The sequence below is a fragment of the Squalius cephalus genome (genome assembly GCF_949319135.1).
Source record: "Squalius cephalus genome assembly, chromosome: 9".
Taxonomy (NCBI): Eukaryota; Metazoa; Chordata; class Actinopteri; order Cypriniformes; family Leuciscidae; genus Squalius; species Squalius cephalus.
In genome coordinates, this window is record NC_137130.1 from 12,887,393 (window position 1) to 12,910,819 (window position 23,427).

At 36.8% G+C, this 23,427-nt stretch overlaps 1 protein-coding gene across 2 annotated transcripts; it reads right to left on the minus strand.

Annotated features, from left to right (window-relative positions):
- Positions 1 to 68: 68 nt before the first annotated feature.
- On the minus strand, positions 69 to 23,114 carry LOC307164679 (cohesin subunit SA-2). Of its 2 annotated transcripts, none has more exons than XM_079881715.1 (32): positions 22,982 to 23,114; positions 21,734 to 21,814; positions 21,544 to 21,628; positions 21,163 to 21,327; positions 20,940 to 21,036; positions 20,714 to 20,790; positions 20,556 to 20,627; positions 20,228 to 20,432; positions 19,980 to 20,131; positions 19,415 to 19,488; positions 19,201 to 19,324; positions 18,998 to 19,093; positions 17,335 to 17,414; positions 16,919 to 17,026; positions 16,682 to 16,799; positions 16,046 to 16,163; positions 15,704 to 15,807; positions 15,446 to 15,538; positions 15,264 to 15,350; positions 14,533 to 14,733; positions 14,278 to 14,354; positions 14,005 to 14,092; positions 13,837 to 13,917; positions 12,681 to 12,773; positions 11,983 to 12,160; positions 9,833 to 9,978; positions 6,702 to 6,803; positions 2,188 to 2,342; positions 1,734 to 1,862; positions 1,399 to 1,604; positions 721 to 778; positions 69 to 637 (listed from the first exon to the last, which is right to left on the minus strand). In XM_079881715.1, exons 2-32 carry the CDS (start codon positions 21,772 to 21,774, stop codon positions 535 to 537), a joined length of 3,513 nt encoding a protein of 1,170 aa, XP_079737841.1. In that variant the 5' UTR covers positions 21,775 to 21,814; positions 22,982 to 23,114; the 3' UTR covers positions 69 to 534. The 2 variants fall into 2 exon arrangements, with proteins under 2 accessions (XP_079737841.1, XP_079737842.1); XM_079881716.1 differs by having other exon boundaries at positions 22,579 to 23,086.
- Between the last annotated feature and the right edge of the window lie 313 nt (positions 23,115 to 23,427).

Here is a 23,427-nt window from a genome sequence, read left to right on the forward strand (position 1 = left end):
TGACTATGGACTCCCTTCCAATATTTAATTACTACAAATATAAAAAAGGGGTGGGAAATGTGTATATTACATAATGACAAAAAATATAGCTGCATGTCCTCAATTTACAACATAACTGTAACTTATTTAAATACCCGAATGAAGGCAAACACTTTATGATTCAGAAATATGCAGCAAAATATGTGGTCTTAAAGTACACAGGGCAATACATAGGACCAAAAAAAAAAGATTGACGGTTCATACTGCAATTTTATTAATTTTAGCAATACAGTAAGTTTTTTGAAATCAAGTCGATTTGAGAGTGCATTCTGCCCATAGGCTAAGTGCTAAACATTTTAGCAACAGCAATGCACCATGTATTTTCATTCTTTACAAAATATTTCAGCACCAACATACTAGTTCTGAATCTGATCATGATTATTACCGTATTGCCATTTTAAATGGCACAATTTACATGTACAGGACATTATGCAATACTGACAAAAGACAGCAAATACAAAAACAGATCCATGATGACAGATGTGAACTACAACATTAGACATCAATATCTACAGTGTCAACATCCACCTCATCACTGCTCCTTGGACCTTTATCAGACACGAGACTGCTGCTCCGCTGGACCTTTGAGTCTTCACAACTACACATGGAAGAAAAATACAATAGTGTGTTACTCAAATGACTGACAGGTTCAGACTGTCAATAAGTGTTTATTGACCTCACCTTTTCAAAACCTTGTTTCCTTTTGATTCTGTCGATGGTGAAAGAAATCTTTGGTCCCCTGTTAAAAAAATAGATTATAATAAACTTCACATTATAAAATACATTGTTCTTAGTAACCAATACAGATAAGTCACAGATATATAGTCTGACAAAATATTTACTATAGCAAAAGGATTTTTTTTTTTTTTTTTTTTTACCTCCTTGTAAGAACTTTGAAGCATGACAAGCTATAAGTCATCTAAAATTTTATTATAAATAATATACATACACTGATGCTCCAGAAGGAAACATGATGCATTAAGAGCTGGGGGGTGAAAACTTTTGAACAGGATGAAGATGTCTAAATTTTTCTTAACTATCAATTTTTTTTCATTCAGTACTGCCCTTCGGAAGCAACAGAAGATACTTACATCTTTCCCAGGAGACAAATTAAGAACAATTTACCTTGATCTTCAAATTCAAAATGTGTTCACCGCTATATCACCCTGGTCTATATGTAAACATCTTTTATGTAAAATGTCTCATTCAGGACAGTTCTAAACAAAAAATAACATGCATTTTGTATAATCCCTCTTATTTTGTTAAAATAATTAACATTTTGTAGACTCTGCAAGGTGTATGTAAACTTTTGTGAAGTAAATTGCATTACTATAACCCTGGAGCTCAGAGGTGGCTCACCTTCAGAGTTGACTTGTTTGATGGAGGGTGATCTGGAGCGGTTGGTGAGGGAGGGCTGTTTGTTGGTGTCCGAGCTGATGAAGGACGTGGCATCTTCTCCCTCAGCCGTGCCCATCAGAGATGCTCTGTAGTAGATCAACGGCATCCAGCTCTCCTCTCTGTTACTGATGACCTGCTCACCAGCAAACTTCTGCAGATAACTGTAGCTAGAGCGGAGATAACCCGTTTATAAAAGCTATATGTTAACTGGCATGAGTGATAGTTTCAGCAAATAAAGAGACTGAAGCAAAATGTCATATGTGTGGAATTCCTTTAGGTTTAGCTTTAAGGCTTACATAGTCTTCTTGTCGAGTTTGAGCAGTTTGCCGGAGAATTCGCTGAGGATGGTGAGGTATGAGATGTATGGTGGAGAGTGTTTCTCAGACTGCTGAACGAATCCTTTGAAAACGAACTCAATGCCGTCCCTGCACAAAGAACAAATACTAGCAAGAGGACATTTCCTTTTAAGACCTGAATATTCCTTCTCTTATCCATCTATATTTGAATTCTAATATAAGATCAGGACTGCAGCTGACAAAATTAATCCTCAGCACTGAAATAACCAAGGATGAGACTTTTATGTACTGGCTAAATGAAGCCATGCAGTGCAGCATCTTGATGTAACTATTTTTATTCGAGGACAAACTTAGAAATCATTTGGGTTTTGGCTATATCACTATGGCCGACATCTGAAGTGAACTTCTTCGACACTTGAGTCAGAAGCTGAGTCAGTCGAGTGGACTGCCGTACCTGTGGATCATGGCCAGGGATTCGCGGGATTTGATCTGGTCCCATCCGAAAGTGAGCGAGAAGCGTCTGGCCAGCTCCTTGATGCTGCTGTAGGTCTGAACCCTGGAGCTGCATGTGTTTCCTCTGTCCTGCTCCTGTTTCAGCCTCAGGTACAACTGAAAACACACATTCACAGGATACAGCTTGTATCAAATCTGCCCTTATTTCTGTGTGATTCCTATGATCATCAAAATATATTGCAGCTTTACTTTCCTCAGTTCAGAGGGGGGAGAAAAAATATTTATTTGCTGCATATTAACATACATACAAAATACATTCATTATATTCATGTGGGGATGAGAAATCTGATTTAATTCTGATATATAATGAACACACATGGTTAATTTCACTAGTCACAAGACATTGGTCAGATCAAGTATTAAATAATAATTAATGATACAAGATTCATTTTCACTTTATAGTTTTAATTACACAAATTTTGAGCAATACTAATAAACAAAACTATTTAATAAATAATAATATTGAATCATTTTTAAATCATGGAGCAGCACAGACGTTGCTATTGCTAGAGTTATATTATTAAGATACTATGGTCCAAATAAAATATTTTTTAAGAGTCCAAGTTCATTGTTGTCTAAAATGCACTTTTTACACATTACATAACTGCATTAAATTGATCAAAAGTGACAGTTAAGAGTCAAGACTGAAAAAACTAGAAAACTGTTTCTAATCTTCAAAGAATCTTGAATATTCCAAAATATTAAGCAGCACAACTGTTTTCAACATCGATAATAATAAGAAATGTTTCTTTAGCAGCAAATCATTATATATGAATGATTTCTGAGGGATCAAGTGACACTGACAGGAGTAATGATGCTGAAAATGCAGCTTTGCCATCACAGAAATAAAGTTTTTTTTTATATATATATATATATATATATATATATATATATATATATATATATATATATATATCTACAGTGCTATGCATAAGTTTAGACACCCATGCTAAAGTTGACTAAAAAGAGGAATAAAAAATCCTTTTTTGGAAATTGAACTTAAAGGCAGGGTAGGCAGGATTTTATAAAAACCTTTTTTCCAAATTTGTTTAAACTTTCTATATATATCAATACATAATTAAAATGTAAGTACTCTGAAAAAAAGAGTATAAAAATCAAGTGACTCTAGACCGTTTAATCTGCATTAAACACAGCTCATTATTTCCATTCGGGACGAAACAAAGGATTGGCTTAGGCGACTGTCAGTCTCTCTCGCAACCATGGCAACCACCCTTTTGGCATGTGATCTGCCCACTTGTGCGCGCACGTTTGATTTGAGGAATTCAAGAGGCACAGAACCTAGGAATAGCAAAACAATGGCAGAGAAAGAGCAATTCAGCAAAGGCAAACATGGCAAAAAAAGAAGACAGTACTAGAAAAGGTAATGAACAAAAAGTCTTCGGATAAACAAAGAAATAAAACGCGTGTCAATATCGGCGTGGCTTTCCAGCGACCACCCCGTCCTCGGCCTCTACTTCCTCGGACCCTAGTTGCACGCCACGGCCTCTTGCACGACCTCCTCTGCTTCGCCCTAAAATTATTTGTATTTTATCATATGTCATTTTACAAAAGGACATTTTACAAACCTACGTTTCGCGCATGTGCTCCTGCACGCACTTTTTCAGTCACAACACAGCAATCAAAGGAGGACGCGCTGAACACTGTAATGCTGTTCTCTTGCTTCATAACTCGTACTGAGAAGAAGGATTGAGTTGCAAAGGAATTTGTTCAACCACATCAAAGTTTCGTAACTAGTAAGTCCGTGCTTTTTCTCTTTTTGTTCTTATGTGCTGAAGGGCCGCTGTGCCTTGGTGAAACGGTGTTTGTATGTGAAGAGCTCTTTTCCAAAACGCCATAAACCTAAAAAGCTGCCTCAAAGAACCAGCAAAAGTAATGATTATGAATATGTAAAATATTGCAATAAGACATTTGAATTGTTTATTAATTTCTGTGTCGGCTGCAAAGATGAAGTTGACGATAGGCTATTGAATCGCGATCTTCGCAGTAGTGAACGCACCGGAGAAATGCACATTTATTAGGCTACATTTTATTTTGTTTTGGATGGTTTTGTTTAGAACCAGCTTTCTGTAAATATATTTCACATTTTTTAGGCCTGTGAGGCGAGTAGGCTACGGTTCGATTCACGATGATATAATCTCCAGTTCAAGCACCTTATGTTGTGATTGATAGCCTATATTTACTTTTATGTTTTAAATACAGGAAATTGGTTAATGAAAAAAATATTAAAATTAAGATACAATTAATACAAAACGAAATTCGTTTTAAAGAAAGGCTTTGTGCTTTCTGTTTTGAGGTCTCTGTGAAAGTTTGAAAGTCTTAGTGCCGCTTTCGCGCTCGCTATAATGGAGAACTGTCACGTAATATTGTTTTTTCCTCATAAATGCAAACACGAAAAATAAAAGACAAAAGACTTTTTTTAAAAAGACAAACCATACATTTTTGAAAAAAAGAAGAAGATGTATTAATAGCGTTTTGGGGGAAAAAATGATGGATTTATACCGTTTTGAATTTTTTTCTTTTTTCTTTGAATTGATCATCAACAATATTGTTGTTTGATTTAATAATCACTGTTGCAAGAAGTGCCTAGTGAATTTTTTTTTTTTTGTAAGTGGAAAAAGTAGGGGCTGCCACAGATTCTGTTTAGCTCCTTTATTGTTTTTTTCTATAGCCTACAATAATAGGTCAAATGCAGCAAGTCAAAAGACCAACTGGACCTTCTTTGCCAGTTTGCACACATTTCTTTGAAGGATGGCAAAAATATCGCCTGAATATCGATATCTAGATATTGGAAAAAAATATCGAGATATTCATTTTTGTCAATATCTCCCACCCCTACATGCAGAACACCATATCTGTTATGAATCTTACACGAAATTCATCTTCATCACAATGTAACTGATGGTAATGGAAAAACGTGTATCAATGCAACCTGTTTTTAGCTTTTATAACTAGCTTGTTAGCGAATCAAAAAATATATATTTTAAATTTAAACTTTACCAATATCAATATGTTAGCTTGATAGTGAGTACTAAAATACATCTTATTTGTTTATATTCATAAGCAATTGGCATTAGATTGTTTTTATTACATGTGATTCTGACATGATGTCACTACATGCATTGTTCTCTTTCCTCTCTATGCTCTTCTAATAATGCGTCTTCAGCTCAGCGGTCGGAGTCGCGCGTTCATGTGTTTTGGGGGCGTGGCTTTGGAAGGAGCCCAGAAGGGAGGGGGTGGAGTGAATGGAAATAATGAGCTGTCTTTAAAACAGTCGTGAGAGGTCTACAGACACTCGATTTTTATACTTTCTTTTTCAGAGTACTTACATTTTAATTATGTATTGATGTATAAATAAAGTTTAAACAAATTTGGAAAATAAGTTTTTTAGTCAAATCCTACCTACCCTACCTTTAATGCCTTAATTTAAAAAATTAGGAAAAATCCAACCTTTAAGGACACCAATTTTCTTTGTGAATGAATAATGTATCGTAAATAAATAAATGTTCTTCCTTAAAATACAGGGTGCATAAGTTTGGACACCCCTATGTTAAATTCCCATAGAGGCAGGCAGATTTTTATTTTTAAAGGCCAGTTACTTCATGGATCCAGGATACTATGCATCCTGATAAAGTTCCCTTGGCCTTTGGAATTAAAATAGCCCCACATCATCACATAGCCTTCACCATACCTAGAGATTGGCATGGAGTACTTTCCATAAGATCATCTCTCAATGCAAATCAAACTAGCTATTAGCCTAACTGAAATAAAACCATGCCAATCTCTAGGTATGGTGAAGGCTGTGTGATGATGTGGGGCTATTTTAATTCCAAAGGCCAAGGGAACTTTATCAGGATGCATAGTATCCTGGATCCATGAAGTAATTAAGGCTTTTTTTTAATTAAGGCATTAAGTTCAATTTCCAAAAGATGATTTTTTTATTTCTCTTTTTAGTCAACTTTAGCATGGGTGTCTAAACTTATGCATGGCACTGTATATATATATATATATATTGAAATACCTATTATTTTATATGCATTATGTACTGATTTTTTGATCATATAAAAGCAGCCTGGATGGGCATAAGAGACTTCTTTCAAAACACAACAATGTGTGCAATTTTTAAATTAAATAAATGTTTTTTTTATTGTTTTTTTTTTTAAACAAAAGCAAAGTCAAATGATCTGTGCATGAGTTTGTGTGTGAGCACTGCTTCCATTTCCTCCGTCAGCACACAACCAACTATTAAGCTATTCAAGGAGTGGAAGAGCTGCTAGAACATTCCACACAGAGCATGATGGGACGGTGGGAGAGTGGACTCATTGTGTCTCAGAGGTGTCGACAGCTGCAGGGAGCAGGGAGCACAGGGGCCTGGGACAGTCGGCTGAGCAGATGTGGCACACAGAGGCACGTCACATGACAGAGAACCCTCCATACCTGCTGAAGGCACTGCACCAGCGTGCGCGCGCTTTCGATCTTGTCCATCTGCCGTGTCCTGTTCAGGGTCTCTTTGATGATGTCGCCGAAGTCATTGTAGTACTGCAGGGGAGAAATGACAGCAGTGAGCGATACGGGCTGTGAAGAACGCTCGATGTGGCTCCATGTCTGCCATATGGCTTCACGACTAGCAATGCAAGCCTGTGGCATACTGAGTGCACATTACCCATAAGTCTGTCTGGCTCTCAAGAAAAGGTCTAGTGTAGCCTATTAGTCACAAGAGGTTGTTTCATGTATTGTATCATACTCCATGAAATTATTAGAGGAATCTTCATGGTTATAAACTATTTGAGATATCAATTACCACACATAATTATTTTTTACTAGTCCCTCAAAACAACAGAAAAACTTACAGTAATGCACTTATGCAATGAACGTCTATGGGGAAAGTTGACCGGAGATTTTGATTTTTGTTAAAGCAATTACATGAATTCTTTTTGAAAATAACTGAGCTATATAAAGAGTTAAGGTAGTTGTATATTGATCCCTGTTGAGGTGGGACTACTTTTCAAGGTAGTTGAACTTCTGGTTATGCGTTACTGACATAACTCCAGGACTTCTGAAATGACGAGTCAAAGTCCCGTCTATGGGGTTGGGGTTTTAGTTCATTACACACTACTGTTCAAAAGTTTTGGGTCAGTAAGATCATTAAATGTTTGTAAGAGAAGTCGCTTATGCTCACCAAGGCTGCGTTTATTTGATTTGTTATATTGTGAAATATTGTTACAATTTAAAATAGCTGTTTTCTATTTAAATATTGTGAAATGTAATTTATTCCTGTGATGCAAAGCTGAATTTTCAGCATCATTACTCCAGTCTTCAGTGTCACATGATCATTCAGAAATCACTCTATGCTGATCTGGTGCTCAAGGAACACTTCTTTTTTTAAGGTTTATTTTGGGTGTTTTTGCCTTTATTATGGAAACCATGATACATTTTTTCATTGATTATTTGCTGAATAGAATGTTCAAAATAACAGCATTTATTTGAAACTAAATGTCTATAGTATATACAGTAAATGGCACTTTTGATCAATGTAATGTGTGCTTGCAGAATAAAAGCATTATTGATCACTGACCCCAAACTTTTGAACGGTAGTATATATGACATGTTGAATCTTTCCATTCAATGTTTACACATTATGCAACCTCTATTGCCAAACATCAACCTCCATTTTTACCCTCTATTTGCTTTAAAACATTCATTTAAGACAGTTAAAAGAAGTGACTGCTTATTACTGATATGAAGCTATTCAAATTAGGGGTTTGTGACGCACACCAACTTTACGTTATTTGCCTTTGAAAGCTGTTATTCAGAGTAGGAATGTGTGTGTGTTAGTCGTAGTTTTCCCTTTGAACGCCTCATCAGGCTGAATGTTGCTAAGAGAACGTTGGCTGCTCTGTCCTGGCCGAGGCATGCGGGCATTCCAAACATGTCAGCGTGTCAAACACACACAAATACACAAACACACAGCACTGTGAATTCTGCATATTAGCTCGTAAATTCAAAGCCTACGAGCTTCAGTTATGAACACAGTCAAATGAATAGATCACCTACATCTTATACTTGAATAACTTCACACCATATATGTACAGGAAAATACTCCGCCTAATCCAATTATTAATATGCTAAATAGATTTTTTTTTTAGTTTTTACAAAATAAAAAATATAGCATTTAATATGCATAAAATAATATAAAATAAGTAGTACTTATTTATATATATTTTATATATTTAAATGTATATATAGTATAAAGTATATATAGTATTTAATATATTTAGTCATATAAAAATAAGTAATATATATTAAATAATATTAAAATATGTATAATAAAGTAAATAAAAATCATTATAAATATTTTAAATATATATACTACAGTATTTTAATATATAATACTATAAAATAATTCAAATATTTTTAATAACAATATTAAAATATGTACAGTGCTGGTCAGAATTATTTGCCCCCTTGGTAAATATGATCAAAGATAGCTGTAAAAAATAAATCTGCATTCTTAATCCTTTTGATATTTTATAAAAAAATAAATAAATAAAAAAGCAAAAATCTAACCTTTTATTGAAGTAAAAGAATTGAAAGTGGGGGGGGGGAAATCACATTATGAAATAATTGTTTTTCTCCAAAACACGTTGGGAACAATTATTTGCCCCCTTTTATTAAATATTTTTTGCAACCTCCTTTTTCACAGATAACAGCTCTGAGTTTTTAAATTAAAGTAAATAAATGTATTATAATAATAATAATAATAAAAAATATATATATAATAATAATAATAATAATAATAATAATAAATATATATATATATATATATATATATATATATATATATATATATATATATATATATATATTAGGGCTGTCAAAAGATTAATCGCGATTAATCGCATCCAAAATAAAAGTTTGTGTTTGCATAATATATGTGTGTGTACTGTGTATAATTATTTTGTATATATAAATACACAGAAATATTTGCATACATATACTGTATATATTTATATATAATTTATATTATATATAAATAATTTTTTTATATATAAATTATACAAAAATCAACATTTTTCTTAAATATATACAACATGCATGTGTGTGTATTTATATATACAAAATAATTATACACAGTACACACACATATATTATGTAAACACAAACTTTTATTTTGGATGCGATTAATCTTTTGACAGCCCTAATATATATATATATATATATATATATATATATATATATATATATTTCATTGATATATATATCATTTATTTTAACTACAATGTTATGTGTTGTTCTGAGATTAATAAAAGTTAAATTTCCAGTGAACTGTTATTTCCTGCTGAATGCACCTTGTGGTGCTATGTTTTAGAGGCCCACCAAATTACTGTGCTTTTCTGTAGACCTTATAGTGAGGTAAAAACTACATATTAGTATAAAAACATTGATCTAATAGATTAACAGATCTCTGCTCATCTCTTTGGTTATGAGCTGGTGTTTACCGTGGGCAGAGTTTACTTTAAAGCGAGAGAGGCAGGAAACTTGAATGATGAGTGAAGTGTCATATGTACCTTCACATACTGCTTGAAAACCTCAGCAGCCATGCTCATCTCTAGTACACTGTGCACTATCAGCTTGCAGTATGATGCCAGAAGATTTCTCCTCCGATGCAAGTCTTCCAGCCGTCCCTCTCCACACTCACTCTCACTGACTGTGACTGCGCAGACAGACACAGAGAGAGAGAGAGAGAGAGAGATTCAATAAGAGAGCGGTACAATTATGATACTCAAATCTTATAAATGAAATGCTTTCCTGAGGTGAGCTAAAGTTAACAACATTTTCTGCTCTGGAAACAGAATGTGTCTATCGTCGTCCTTCCTGGTCCTGAAGCCATCACTTAATAGAGAGGTTTCATAACAGCATTAGTGACGTGAAGAAAATCCAATAACTAAATTGCTTTTTATTACATGTTACCAGCAAAAGCTTATATTGCATTTTTCAAGCGGTAAAGAATTTGTGCCAGCGCGAATCGACGACTCTCTGAAATATTTATAGAATTGATCTGATTTGCTTCAGTCATACTTGATTTCTAATCAAATACCACAAATTCTGGTGTTACCTCATATGCTGCTAGTGTTTGTCTTAAAGCAGCACAAAGACCAAAAACAACATAAAAACTAGTTTAGGAGACATAATATTGATTTTTCAGTAGATGTAGTCCTTCTGTATATGCCTACCAAAGCTTCTTGTATTTCGTGTGGACTTCTAAATATAATTCCACAAGGTTCTGTTCAGATCTAATTACCCGTTCGTTTACAAGCGCAACTTCTGTAAGATCTCAAGTAATAATATCATAATGGATTATTATCATAATGCATTATCTGTTGGACTTACACTCCCTTTATTCAGAGGCATGTTTGATAGGTCAGTGAAAAGGTACGGGTGCAATTAGATGAACTAACCACGAACAAATACTGTGTTCTGCAAGAGTAATAGAGGGGGAATGAGGCTGATGGAGTTTTTTATGTGATTATTTTAGCCTGACATTGGCTGGTGTAGTGACTGACTGCCATCTGCTGGTGAACTTGAGACTATTCTGATCTATCAGGACACCTTTGTATGTTCTTTCAAGTGTGTGTGTGTGTGTGTGTGTGTGTGTCAAAAGTTTGCAGTTGGTAAGAAGTCTCTTATGCTCAAAAAGGCTGCATGTATTTGATCAAAAATATAATTAACAGTACAACAGAGAAATTACATTACAGAAATAACTGTTTGCAATTTGAATATATTTTGAAATTATTTCTGTGATGGTAAGCAGAATTTTCAGTGGTGTCATGTGATCCTTCAGAAATTATTCTAATATGCAGATTTGGTGCTCAAGTAACTTTTCTTATTATTAATATTAATGTTGAAACAGTTGTGCAGCATAATATTATATAACTATATTTTGCTATTTTATAGATTTCTTTTACAAAACAACATATTATGAATATATAACATTATGAAATATGAATTATGTAGCTGTTCTTCCTTACATATTTCTGACAAACAGCACATGTCACTGTGTCACTCAGAGCATCATATATAGAATGAGACAGTCTCTGTCTCTCAGGGAAACTACGTCTGTCACAAAAGCATCAAGAGCCGTTGTGATTTTGTTCCTCATGTTTTCGTCTCGGTGGCTTAATTGGGCCCAGGGGAGAGGGGGGCCCACACCCACACATTAAAAGTTTGTCCCGGGCCCAGTGAATTTTAGTGGCAGAATTTTATGATACCTTAGGTATTCTGATCTAGATAATCTTATAGGGATACATTTTCCACCAAAAAAAAAAAAAAGATTTAAAAAAAATAGGCATCAGATGTTTTCTTTAAAAGACGTTTGATTTGAACTCCACACCAGTCAGATACTGTAGCTCATAAAGTTAATGGCCAATTGGGAAGCAATTTCACCATTTCAATGACTTTGAAGAGCCATTTTTACTTGTATTTAGCACTTGTTAAATGTTCATTTTGAACCATCCTGTGAGCAAACCCCACATTGAATACGTCATTGAGTTCCAACAACATGAAAGTTTTCTGTTTTGTGTGTATTTTCAAAGAAACCTCAAGATCGGATCTAAAAGGCAACGCTGGATCTGTTGAGGCCGTCCACGTGTCAGCCCACAGCAGAGCACAGGCCAAACAAGGACCCTATGATTTACTGTAAATGAAAAGGGAAGAGAACCTTTACTGCTGTGGGTGTCCAGCTCAGGGCTGGTGAAGACATGCTCCAGGACGAAGGAAAGAAGAGCTTTCTGGAGTTTGGGATCAGGGGTGTACAGCAATGGAGTGCCTGCAGACGAATCCCACATCTGAAGCTGGTAATTATGAGCTATGAGAACGTCACTGAGACACATGAAGGCCTTTGTGAAAAACAACATAAAACAGACAGTGCCTGATCAACAGATGTGATATCAAGTAGACAACATAACAAAAAAAAAATCTTATCTAAAATCTACTATAATTGTGCTGTAATTGACATAAATAATTGATGTGATTAATTATTTTTGATTAAAATGACAGCTATAAAAATGTGACATCAATTCCCTGAGAACATTGACAGTTCGAAGCAGTCTTAAAATAAACAGATTGCCAGGAACTTTCATTAGGTTTAGTTTCAATCAGCGTGTTTTTGTGCTGTCAGCTTGCCCTGGCATGGAGTGAGGATTCATTAAAACACAACGCAGGTGCCAAGGGCACTCCGCAAGAAATTAAAGTCAAAACAAATAGGATTCAAACAATGCCAGCGCATCGGCCCACTGGCACACGCGCCACTGCTTAACACACAGACAATACGCTCTGATGTGTTTGGAATAATCCACTTTGAAGAAAAGGCTGAACCGAGTGGCATGCCATGAACAGAGAGACAAACGTGATGCTCACTTGCTCTCGTACAAGCTGCTCAGCGTGCGAGAGACAGCGGTGGCATTTCTCACAGAACGCACGTAGCTGGTTTCTCTGCTGGAGGGAGGACTCCTAAAACCACACACAAACACACACATCCATAACAATGACAATTCTTTTTTATTTAATTATTATGCATGCAGTTTTTATGACCATATCGATTGAGAAAGTACACAAAGCTTTGACATTTAGGGGGAAAAGTCATGAATTTTGAGCGACAGGAATGAGCAGAGTATAATTACGCAAAATAGCAGAAACGGAAAGCACAGCGGGCTCTAACTGATGTAGACTGATGAAAGCGTCATTGCGAGCAGCGCCGCCAGACTCGTGTGTAAAATATTCTTTCATAATTATGTGCACGTGGAGCTCCGAGGTGGACGTGCCGGATCGGTTCCTCCATCCCACGTAGTCGTAATGTCAATTCAGCTAAATGACTCTTTTTGAAACCGACATACATCCCAATTTTATGCTGAACACGTCTTCCCCCGCCCCCTTACCTCGGGTCGCCATTGATATTAGAATTGCAGATTGAGTCGAGCTGCCGCCTGGGCCCAAAAAATTGCCGCCTGCACTGTCAGTTATTGATGACGAGGCCAGAGGAGCAAGCGGCCATTCCTGAGCCAGCACTGAGCACCTCTTACCTACAGCAGTCTTATTGGCCGGCAATATTTCACTGCATAAAGGTTAGAGTTGGGGAGATATGATTACCCCGTGCACTGCATGGAAATATAGGTCTAATAAAAGGCCCTGCTATTAGCGTTGAAATGTTCACACAACAGCGAACCATTACGCCCCCTACAATCCATCACCAGCATCTACTTTTCCTAAAGACTCACGATCAATCGCTTTCTATCACTTATTAAAATCCGCTAGACATACCCATAGAGCCTCTGTGTTGATATCTGAAATGTAATGTGGCAGGTTTAAAGGACACGGATCTTCGTGACGGATCATATGGCAACTCTGTAGACAGACGGTCTCGCATGCTTAAAAATGCTTGATTAATTAATCGCCCAAGGGAAAACTCTGTGCGTGTGTCTGTACATGTAGATATTACCATTCTAAGCATGATATTGGCCATCTATGACAGCAGTCACGCTCCAATCAGAGTGAAAGAGAAAGGTATATGGCTCACCCTGGAGGTCACACCTTCTCCAAAGGTGTTGAGCTTCCACAGAACGCAGCTACACATACAGCGCAGAGCCTCAACCGTCACCTACGAGAATTACAAATTAGAAAGACAAACCAGGAAAAAAGAATGATATAGGTGCTAGGTGGTTCGGTACAGGGCTAATAATGTCACCTCCATGGGAAGACCGCCATGTTTTATCTCCACCTCCAGTAGTTTGGTCCCCAGCTCATAAAGGCTCCATTTAGACAGATCCTGAGCACTAGACAGATTTGATAAAGCAACAGACAATAATGGGAACGTTAGGAAAACATTCTTAGAACATAGCATTGTTAGCAGGGTATGTAAAACTCACAGAATGAGTGGGTTAGATTTTACAATAGAATGTGATTATCGCAAATGTTGCAGTGTGCATGTGGATAGAATAAACTAACAGAAACTGCTTACATGTTGAACGCAGTAAGTTTCTTCAGTGTGGACAGAATTTCCAAAGTGTTGTCCTCGCTTGCAGTGAAACAACCGCTCTGTAGATACAGTCACAAAAAGGTCACAATAAATCAATGTCATAAAATTTTTGGGGTTTTTTTCATGTCAAGATCCAGATAAAATCCATTTATGAATCTGGTAAAGCTTGTAAAAGAGCATCTAGCCCTGGCTATCATAGTAAGTTTATGGTTCTTTAGCTTTCTTTAGTATACTCACACTCAGTGATTCTTCTAACCATGTTCCCAGTGTGTTTGTCCAGTGCTGGATGAGGCGGTCAAAGGTGGGTCGGGCCAGGGAATGCCAGGGCGAATCCTGAGCACAGAGGCTCTCGTAAGAACGGGCAGCCGTCTCCAGCAGTCCTGTGTCTGTGTGTCTGTCCACCACAGCCTCCAACTCAGCCAGCAATGCCTGCACATACTACACCAAAATGCACATTAAAAGTAAAAGAGAAGTGCTCTAGATACAGTTCTATTGTTCTACAGTTCAAAAGTTTGGGATCTGTAAGATTTCTTTTGAAAGAAATTAATCAATAGATTCAGCAAGGACATTAAATTGATCGAAAGTGACATTAAAGACATTTGTAATGTTATAAAAATAAGTATTTATCAAATCAATGCTGTTCAAAGTTTCTATTCAAATCCTGAAAAAATTCAACATTAATAATAATAAGAAATGCACCAAATCATCATATTAGAATGATTTCTGAAGGATCATGTGACACTGAAGAATGGAGTAATGGCAACTGAAAATTCAGCTTTGTCATCACAGGAATAAATTACATTTTATAAATTCTTAAATTACATTTTACAAAAAAAATTCATATAAAAAGTATTTTAAATTGAAATAATATTTCACAATAATACTGTTTTTATACGGATTTATTATGTTAGATTTATTATTTTATGTAGTAAAGTCATCAGTACATCAGATGACACACAAACACTCACCTGTAAGTTTTCAAGATCACAGGTGTCCGTTTGGAAAAACTGAGGTATTCTTAGGAAGGAGGTCAGTTTTTCAGCATCCTCTGAGTACTAGAGTATGTGATTAGATATCAGGTGATCAGCTGCGCTCAATTTATGGGGAAGCAGTCACGGTAAAATGAACAGTGCACTTATTTTTCTTTTACCTTAGATAACAACTCAGGCAGAACTTTAATGAAGTGTTCAGTGAGTGTAGCGCAGGCATCAGTTTGTAACTTTTTCTCTTTAGTACTTATCACCTAAAAACAAACATAGATATGCAACTAGCAATTACTTAAAACCAATGTGTAAGAAAGTGAATGGCTGGAGTCTAAAAAATAACACTAAAATATATCTGACAGCCCTGTTAAATCAGCACCTTCTAATGAAAGTATCTAAATGAGAGATTCAAGAGAAAGTCTCACCTTTTTACCTGCTCCTCTCCCCGACAAAGGTGGACCCTCTGCAGCCTGCCTGACTGATGCCAACATGAGCTCAATCACAAAGGCTTCCTCAGCACTGCTCAGAGCTGCGGTTCATATACATACACACTCAAATATATAGGCACAGCACAAAAAAGTGGCAGTTTTTTCTCTCACAGTTCATTCTGGATAGCAATCAATTATTTTTATTTTTATTTCTATTTCTAGTAATCATTAAAACATATTAGTCAAAACTACAGTGTAGAAGAAAGTTTAAACATTAGTTAAAGGATGAACATTTCTGCTAAGGTGTAATAAGCAGGTAAGCTGTTAAAGCGTACTAGCCTTGTTCTTGACAGGACGTGTGAGGTAAGAGCAGTGAGGTAAGACCGGTCCAGTCCTTCAGCAGAGTTCCAGCACTGTCCCACAGACTATCAACGAGGTACAGCACATGCTGGTGCAGCTATAACACAAGGGAGATAACTAAAATCATTATTTTAAAATCACAAAACTCTGACCCATGTTTGATTATGGCTGGGGTTATTTCCATATCCCACTTTTCTCTCTTCTTCAATCGTTTCCTGTCCTTTCTCTCAATGACACAACAACAAAAACATGCTGGATGTGTTAATGATAGCTAAGGCCACTTACAGTAAACACAGGACACATTCTTCAGTTAGATGACTGGTTAATGTCCACATGTATCATAAAGATCTTTGTGATAATCCCAATGTTTAAAAAAGACAGCAGGGTATTATTTTTTACATGTATTTCATTTTCATATTTAGTATTCATATTTATTTTTTATTTTATTGCACCATAAAAAAGGTTATATTTAATTTGTTTATTTAAAAAAAATTTTTTTATTTTTTTTTAAATGTTTATTGTCCACACAAGCACCTGCTTGTGCCCATTCACTACTCACAATATGCTATTTTTAAGTTAAAAACACAAACAAAAACACACTTGGAGTTAACAAACCTTGCTCTCAGTGTGGAAGTGGATAAGGGATCGCACTCTGGCTAAGACTAACTCTCTGTGTCTATCCTGATCGGAGGCTCCTTCTCTGGGCCTTGATAATTCAGGGTTACTTAGCAGCCTAAGAGCAAAGAAATTACACCATGTTACACCAAAATTTACACATGTACATATGGGAGACAAATGGGAATGGGCTTTTGTAGAACGACTCACAAGCAGTCAAAGACAATCAACACATACCTATTGTAGAGGAATTCTCCCGCAGTGATAGCTAGAGGTCTGTGAGAGCAGTACACAAACTGGAAGACGTTCTTATGGTCATCAGGACTCAGAACATCCTCACAGGATCTGGCACAAAAGGGAATAATTTCAGCAATTACTTACATTTTACATTTACGCATTTGGAAGACGCTTTTATCCAAAGCGACTTACATTGCATTTAAAGGTACACATTTTTACATTCTTATCAGTTCTTGCTTTCCCTGCGAATCAAGCCCATGACCCTGGCGTTGCAAGCGTCAACGCTCTACTGTTTGAGCTACAGGAAAGCTGAGGAAACTGAGGAACGAATATGCTTTGCAGAGGAGAAGTCAAAGTTTGGATGATCACACTTTATGAGGAATAGTCAGCATGAGGAGCAAGGGGGAGATACTTACTGGGACATGACCATGAGCAATCTCACGGCCTGTATGGCCACTTCATGGTCTTTATCCAGAGTCAAAGAGATCATCCTCTCCTTCAACAGAAACAGCAGTCAATCGCTCATGTAAACACTTTAACTACCCGCTATGAGAGCAATCTCGCAAAAACCTACAATAGGACTTGAGTTAGAGACCCACGATGCACTTAAACAGCTCTTTAAATTACGGTTGTGCTAATGTACTTGCTGTCGTTATTGAGGCTATGGTGAGGGTGGGGTCCTGTGGGAAGCCATCAGGCCAGTGAGCCCAAGGCAAAACCTGAGGGGCTTTCCAGCCTGTCAATCAGCAATCCTGCCCTTCTGCTGTCCCACTATAGCTTCACTGGACCTGAACTTACATACTGCCAAAAAAGCTTACAGACTGCGTCCATGTGAGAAGTTTGGGCAAAACAGCATGACTGCAAAAGTTTGAGGGCAATCTTACAGCCAGTAAACAACTCTCCAACTTTATTTTTTTACAGAAGTTACTCTCAGAAACGATTTGAGCTTAAAACGGTCACGGTGTCTTAACCGGGTATGTGATAAAATCACAATACAGTCATGTTCATTTTAGATTTTGTCCTAATCACGGGCAACAGCAACAAGCTGAACTTTTGTAAGTTGCTTGGTTTCTGTAGCATCATGCTGAGTAACTCCACTCCAATATCCCTGATCCATTCAGCAAACTGTGTATCATAAATCATTTATGTTCTAGTTGGCTGTGACTGTGGCGTGGTGTACAGCATTTTTGTGTAGAGTTCACAGACAAATTAGCTAGAAACAATGTTATTGTGCCTCGTTAGGACATGAGATCTATTCAAATTTTTGCACTTACACACTGGTCTATGCCATTTTGTAGTATAAACAGTGTGAGTAGTGTGTTAAAGGAGAACTCGGCAACTCTAGCGAACTCTAGTCACTTCTTCGCTTATTTTCCCTTTTGTTGTCGCATGTTTTCCCCACGAGCTCCCCCTACTGCTGTGGTGGGGCGTATATTTCACAACACGGTAGTAAAAAACTCACTTGCGGCAGCCTCCTCCCCCACTCTACCGCTGCTCATGTGCGTTTGTTATGATCGGAGCAAGCCAACTGTATCGTGTGGAGCTAAGTCTACCGAGGTGGGTAATCTGGTAATACATCATACATGCGTGTGTGTTTATGTCGAATTGCCGTAAAGCAATTCGTGTTTCGCGCTCGCGCTCGTTCTCGTTCTCGCTTCTCACGAGACTTCCAATTTCTGTCTTTACCGGGACGGCAGTCCACAAGTTGCAAGGTTGGTTTTCCGCCTGGGAATGCTGGGGGGAGTGGGGAAAGTCACCAATATCACCAGAACAGGTTGTTTAACCATCCAAATGATTTCTAGACAGTTTTATTAAGTTAAAAAAGTTACCAAGTTCTCCTTTAACATTATAAAAGTGCACTTCTAATACCCAGATGATGCACTTAATAAACTGAAATAATGAAGTGTGGAATGTTGGACACTTCATTCACTGCACATTTCAGTGCACAGAGGAGGAGTAGGAGCTATCAGACTTCCATGACAAAATAACCATAAAAAAATGCATACACTACATGGTTACATAGTGTATAGAGCATTAATTGTGACACAACTAGTGTAAAAATGTGGAAGCAGTTGTTACCTTAAACCGTATCGTAAAAAGGTCCATTTTGGAACTACTTTGGTCCTGATAAAGTCCCTGTAGACCCAGCACGCATTTCAGACGCACATCAGGTTGCTGCAGAATATACAACAAATAAAACGTGGTCAAAAATCAACTCAACTCATCAACAACAATCGGAAAATTAAACTGTTCTTTAAACACTAGACTACTGGGTCAGCCACCTTGTCATGCATCATCCATCCCACATACTTCAGGTAGCTGTCGTTCAGAAACACAGAACTATACAGCTTCATCCACACCATCAGTTCCTCCATACAGATCGCCCTGATTTCAGGAATCACGTCTCTGAAATTCACCACACAGTGATAATGGTACAAGGTTTTTATTTTTTTTCAAGGATGTAAGGGCTATAAGTGTGGTTGAATTGAAGATTACCTGTATCTCTTCAGGAAGACTCCTTTGAAAATGGCATCCATCATGTTCTCAATTTCAAATTTCCTGTCCTGTAACTGAGGAATGAAAGTAATTTGTTGGTTATTCACATATTGTGTAATCATATACTGTTTCCTGTACATCAACACTACCATTCAAACATTTGGGGTCAGTAGGACTTTTTTAAATTTTATTCACCAAGGATTCTGAATAAAAGGATTTACTGTTATTTAATCAAATAAATGCTTCTTTCAAACACATTTAAAAATCCTACCAACCCCAAACTTCTGATTGGTAGTCTATATCATTAGTATATTAGAATATTGGACGTCTGGTGATAAAAAATAAAAAAACCTGGGTATCTTAAAAGTTATTGGAAGTGCATCATGAGTGTCAGAGTATCATATACAATGTGATTCAAAACATGTATTATGTATATCTATATTTTTATTTACTCACCAAGCCAAAATTTTACTCACACTTGGACTTGGTGTCAGTTTTGGACCCTGACTATACTTCAGAAAGAACTATGTATAGAAATATTGAACTCTTGTTGTCACAGTCTAACCTCACTGATCTTTCTCTGGATCCTGTCCAGCCGCTGAGAAGCCCGTTTGCTGGCCATCTTAGCCAGCTCAACCTCATACAGCCGCTGACTGTTATCGACACTAACACTGAGGTTGAGAGCCACATTCACCAAAGCGCTGAGCAGCTTCACTGCTGCAGAGACACACACACAACAGTGGCAAAACATCAGCATTCGGGATATGCGTGTGGTTCAGGTCAAGGGGAATTAATGTTCAGAGGGGAACTTACCTGCTAGCGTACAGGTGTGCCTGAAAGCGCGAACTCTGGAATCGGAGAGCTCTGTCAGCAGTGAAATGAGTGTGTTCAAGAGGTAGCCATCAAAGATGACAGAGTTCTGACACTGGGCCACTAGCACCGATACAAACTCACAGAAGTGTGAACGAAACCTCTTCCAGTACAGGCCAGACATGATGAGGGGATACTCGCCACTGTCCTGAGGAGGATGGAGAGATGACAGAGATGGAAAAATACCTTTAGTTTTAAATTGTAATATACACTCTACCATTCAAAAGTTTGGGGTCAGTTTTTTAAAGAAATTAATACTCTAAAACCGTACCATGTCAAGAGGCCACGTGACAGTTAAAATCCACGGAAATGCAAGGAACTTCTTAAATTGTAAACCCGTGTCCTGTGATTAAATAAAGGCAAATAAGTCATCAGTAAGAGCAAAGAACATGGCAAAGCATTCAATGATGAGTATGCTGAATGTCTAACCTCATCCAGATCTTCCACCATTTTACTCATGACGTCAGTACCCTGTTTGCTCTGAAACATCTCTGCTGTGACCATCCCTACAAAACACACATCGCATTCACATCCTGAACTATAATATTTGTTAGATACAAGCCACAAAAAAAACTAAACCACTAAAAATGAACCAAGACCATCAAAATTGTCCACTATTTTAAAAAGATACTATTATGAAAGAGAGCACAGTTGCCTTTGCATCCTGAACACTGGATAAAGAAGCTGATGAGATCGAGCAGTGCTGTGTCTCTGTCGACGGTGTACGCATCAATCCAGTCATCCACCACAGCCTTGCATAAAACAGACCAAACAACCATATAATATAGATTTGTTTAAACTTATATGACCTAAATAGAACTTTGTGACCTCTCAAATATTTATCTGTAACAGGGCAGATCTAGATGGATGTACAGTACCTGCATGGCACTCCTGCCCATGCTGACCACCTCAAACAGGGTGACGGCTTCCACATCTCCATTTTTGAGCTGTTCGTTCTCTGCTCTGCCCAGGCTGCCATTACTGCTCTTTGAACGCTTTCGCTTGGCATTTTCAGAGCATTCCCGGGCTTTCCTCTTTCCTCTCTGAACACAATAAAAATACTACCAGATTACAACTGATCTTACAGTATATCTCAAAGGAAATTGTCTGTGCTATAATGAAAGTCTATGAGATGTAGCCTGTTGTAAGGTTTTTTGTGTGTGTGTGTGTGTGTGTGTGTGTGTGTGTGTGTGTGTGTGTGTGTGTGTGTGTGTGTGTGTGTGTTTTAGTTTTTGAGAGAAAGGAGTGGTAGCTCTTACCACAGTCTTCTGTCTGTTTTCATTTCTCTCACTTGAGACGTGATGCACCGATGCACAGGAAGAGACGTCGACTACTGAGTTCTCTCTGAAAACAGGATGCACAGGCAGTTGTTTCTATGTACACATAGCACACCATAAATATATAATGTAATTTTAAAAAGAATGCAGAGGTAGTTTTCATGTGTCTCACTTTTGCACCGATCTGGACAGTAAAGTTGGCTCTGCTATCATCTCCTCTTAGATCATAGTTGGACTAGGAACTGATGCTCTTCTGAATTACAACAAACGAAAAATAATTATAAAAGTGAGTATCATGTGAGTACTTCAATGTTCCTATATCACTGACAATAATGTTGCTAATATTTGTTACACACCAATCATCAAATATAAGAACGAAAATGTTGTTATATGCCATTTGTAATAAAATGCAACATCATGCACCTAGAAAGAGATCACATATCTTTGCATTTTATTTACACAGTTCAGTTTTATATTTATTATTGTACTATTTATACATAACAAATGAGATTATATGCAATTACAGTACATACAACAGAATTAAATACAAATACAACTAGCTGTGAACCTTCTGAATTTGTAAATGTATTACACATTACAATTTTTTTTTTAATTATTATATTTAATGATTATATACACTATAGTTTAACAATGTTATTATCACTTAAATACTCTCTTTTAATACATTTAAAAGAGTTAGGCTACTTTTCAGGATAAAAGTTTCAGTGTTAATACTATGTAACGGAGTGGATCACAACCTTTTGACTACCATTGTTAATATAAGGTAATATTTGAAAGCCCCTATGTAAGATACGATAGTATAATCTATTACCGTTAATGATAACAAAGCTAACTGCTTTCATATGTTTTATATTCACAGAAGCTAGATAAAAAGATTAAACACGAGCTCTTGCAGCGATTTTCCGTGATTTTTACAACAACCAGTAAATGCAAACGTTCAACATGTTTGTCAAAATATTTCAAAAACGTTTCACTTCGATATTCATTGATACATACCTGAACATAGACTCGGAAAACACATCAAAAAAGCATTAAGTGACAAAGTGACCTCTTCTTGGATGCCATTGGCTGAGATGCACGTCAACAAAACAAAACTAAAAAACTGATTCGCTAGTTTGAGTGTCAATCAAAAATCTCTCATTCCTCTCTTACTGTGTCATTTTATAACAAAAGCCTCAAATGAGAAGCGCCTGCAGTTTCATTCATCTGAATGTTTGAACGGTGCAAACCGTTGCTGTCAGGTTAAGAACACACCTTGCATGCCATTAGGTTTATTATTTAAACCAATAAGCAACGAAAAGATGATCGGGATATAAGCGTCTGTTGACCTCTCTGTTTATTATGTATAGCCTATCACGACAATTATGCAAAAACGCATATACAGCTTGATGAATCTTACCAGTGACAGTCGTCATCTGGATTGGAAGATTAATGTAAACTGTCTGCACATATAGATCGGTATAGATTAGGCTACTTCCCAGTGCATCATAGCCGCGTGCACGTCAACGAGAGCGCGCTGTACGTCTGACGTCAGCCCATGGGAGGTAGGCTATATATTGCATAACTTCAGCATAAAGAAAAACATAACTTCAGCATATAATTTTAGCAATAACTTGATTTAAACAGCATTTTTCATAAACTGCTTAAATGTATATAAAGACGTATATATTTTAATTGTACAGTATTTTAAAGTGATAATATTATGAAAGTATAGGCAGGCTACTGTATAATCATTAACTATGACAAATAAAATTAACTTTAATAAGTAATAAAACAGTCTAATATATAATAAATGAGGAGATTCAGAAGGTTCACAGCTAGTTTGATTTACAGCTGATTGATTCT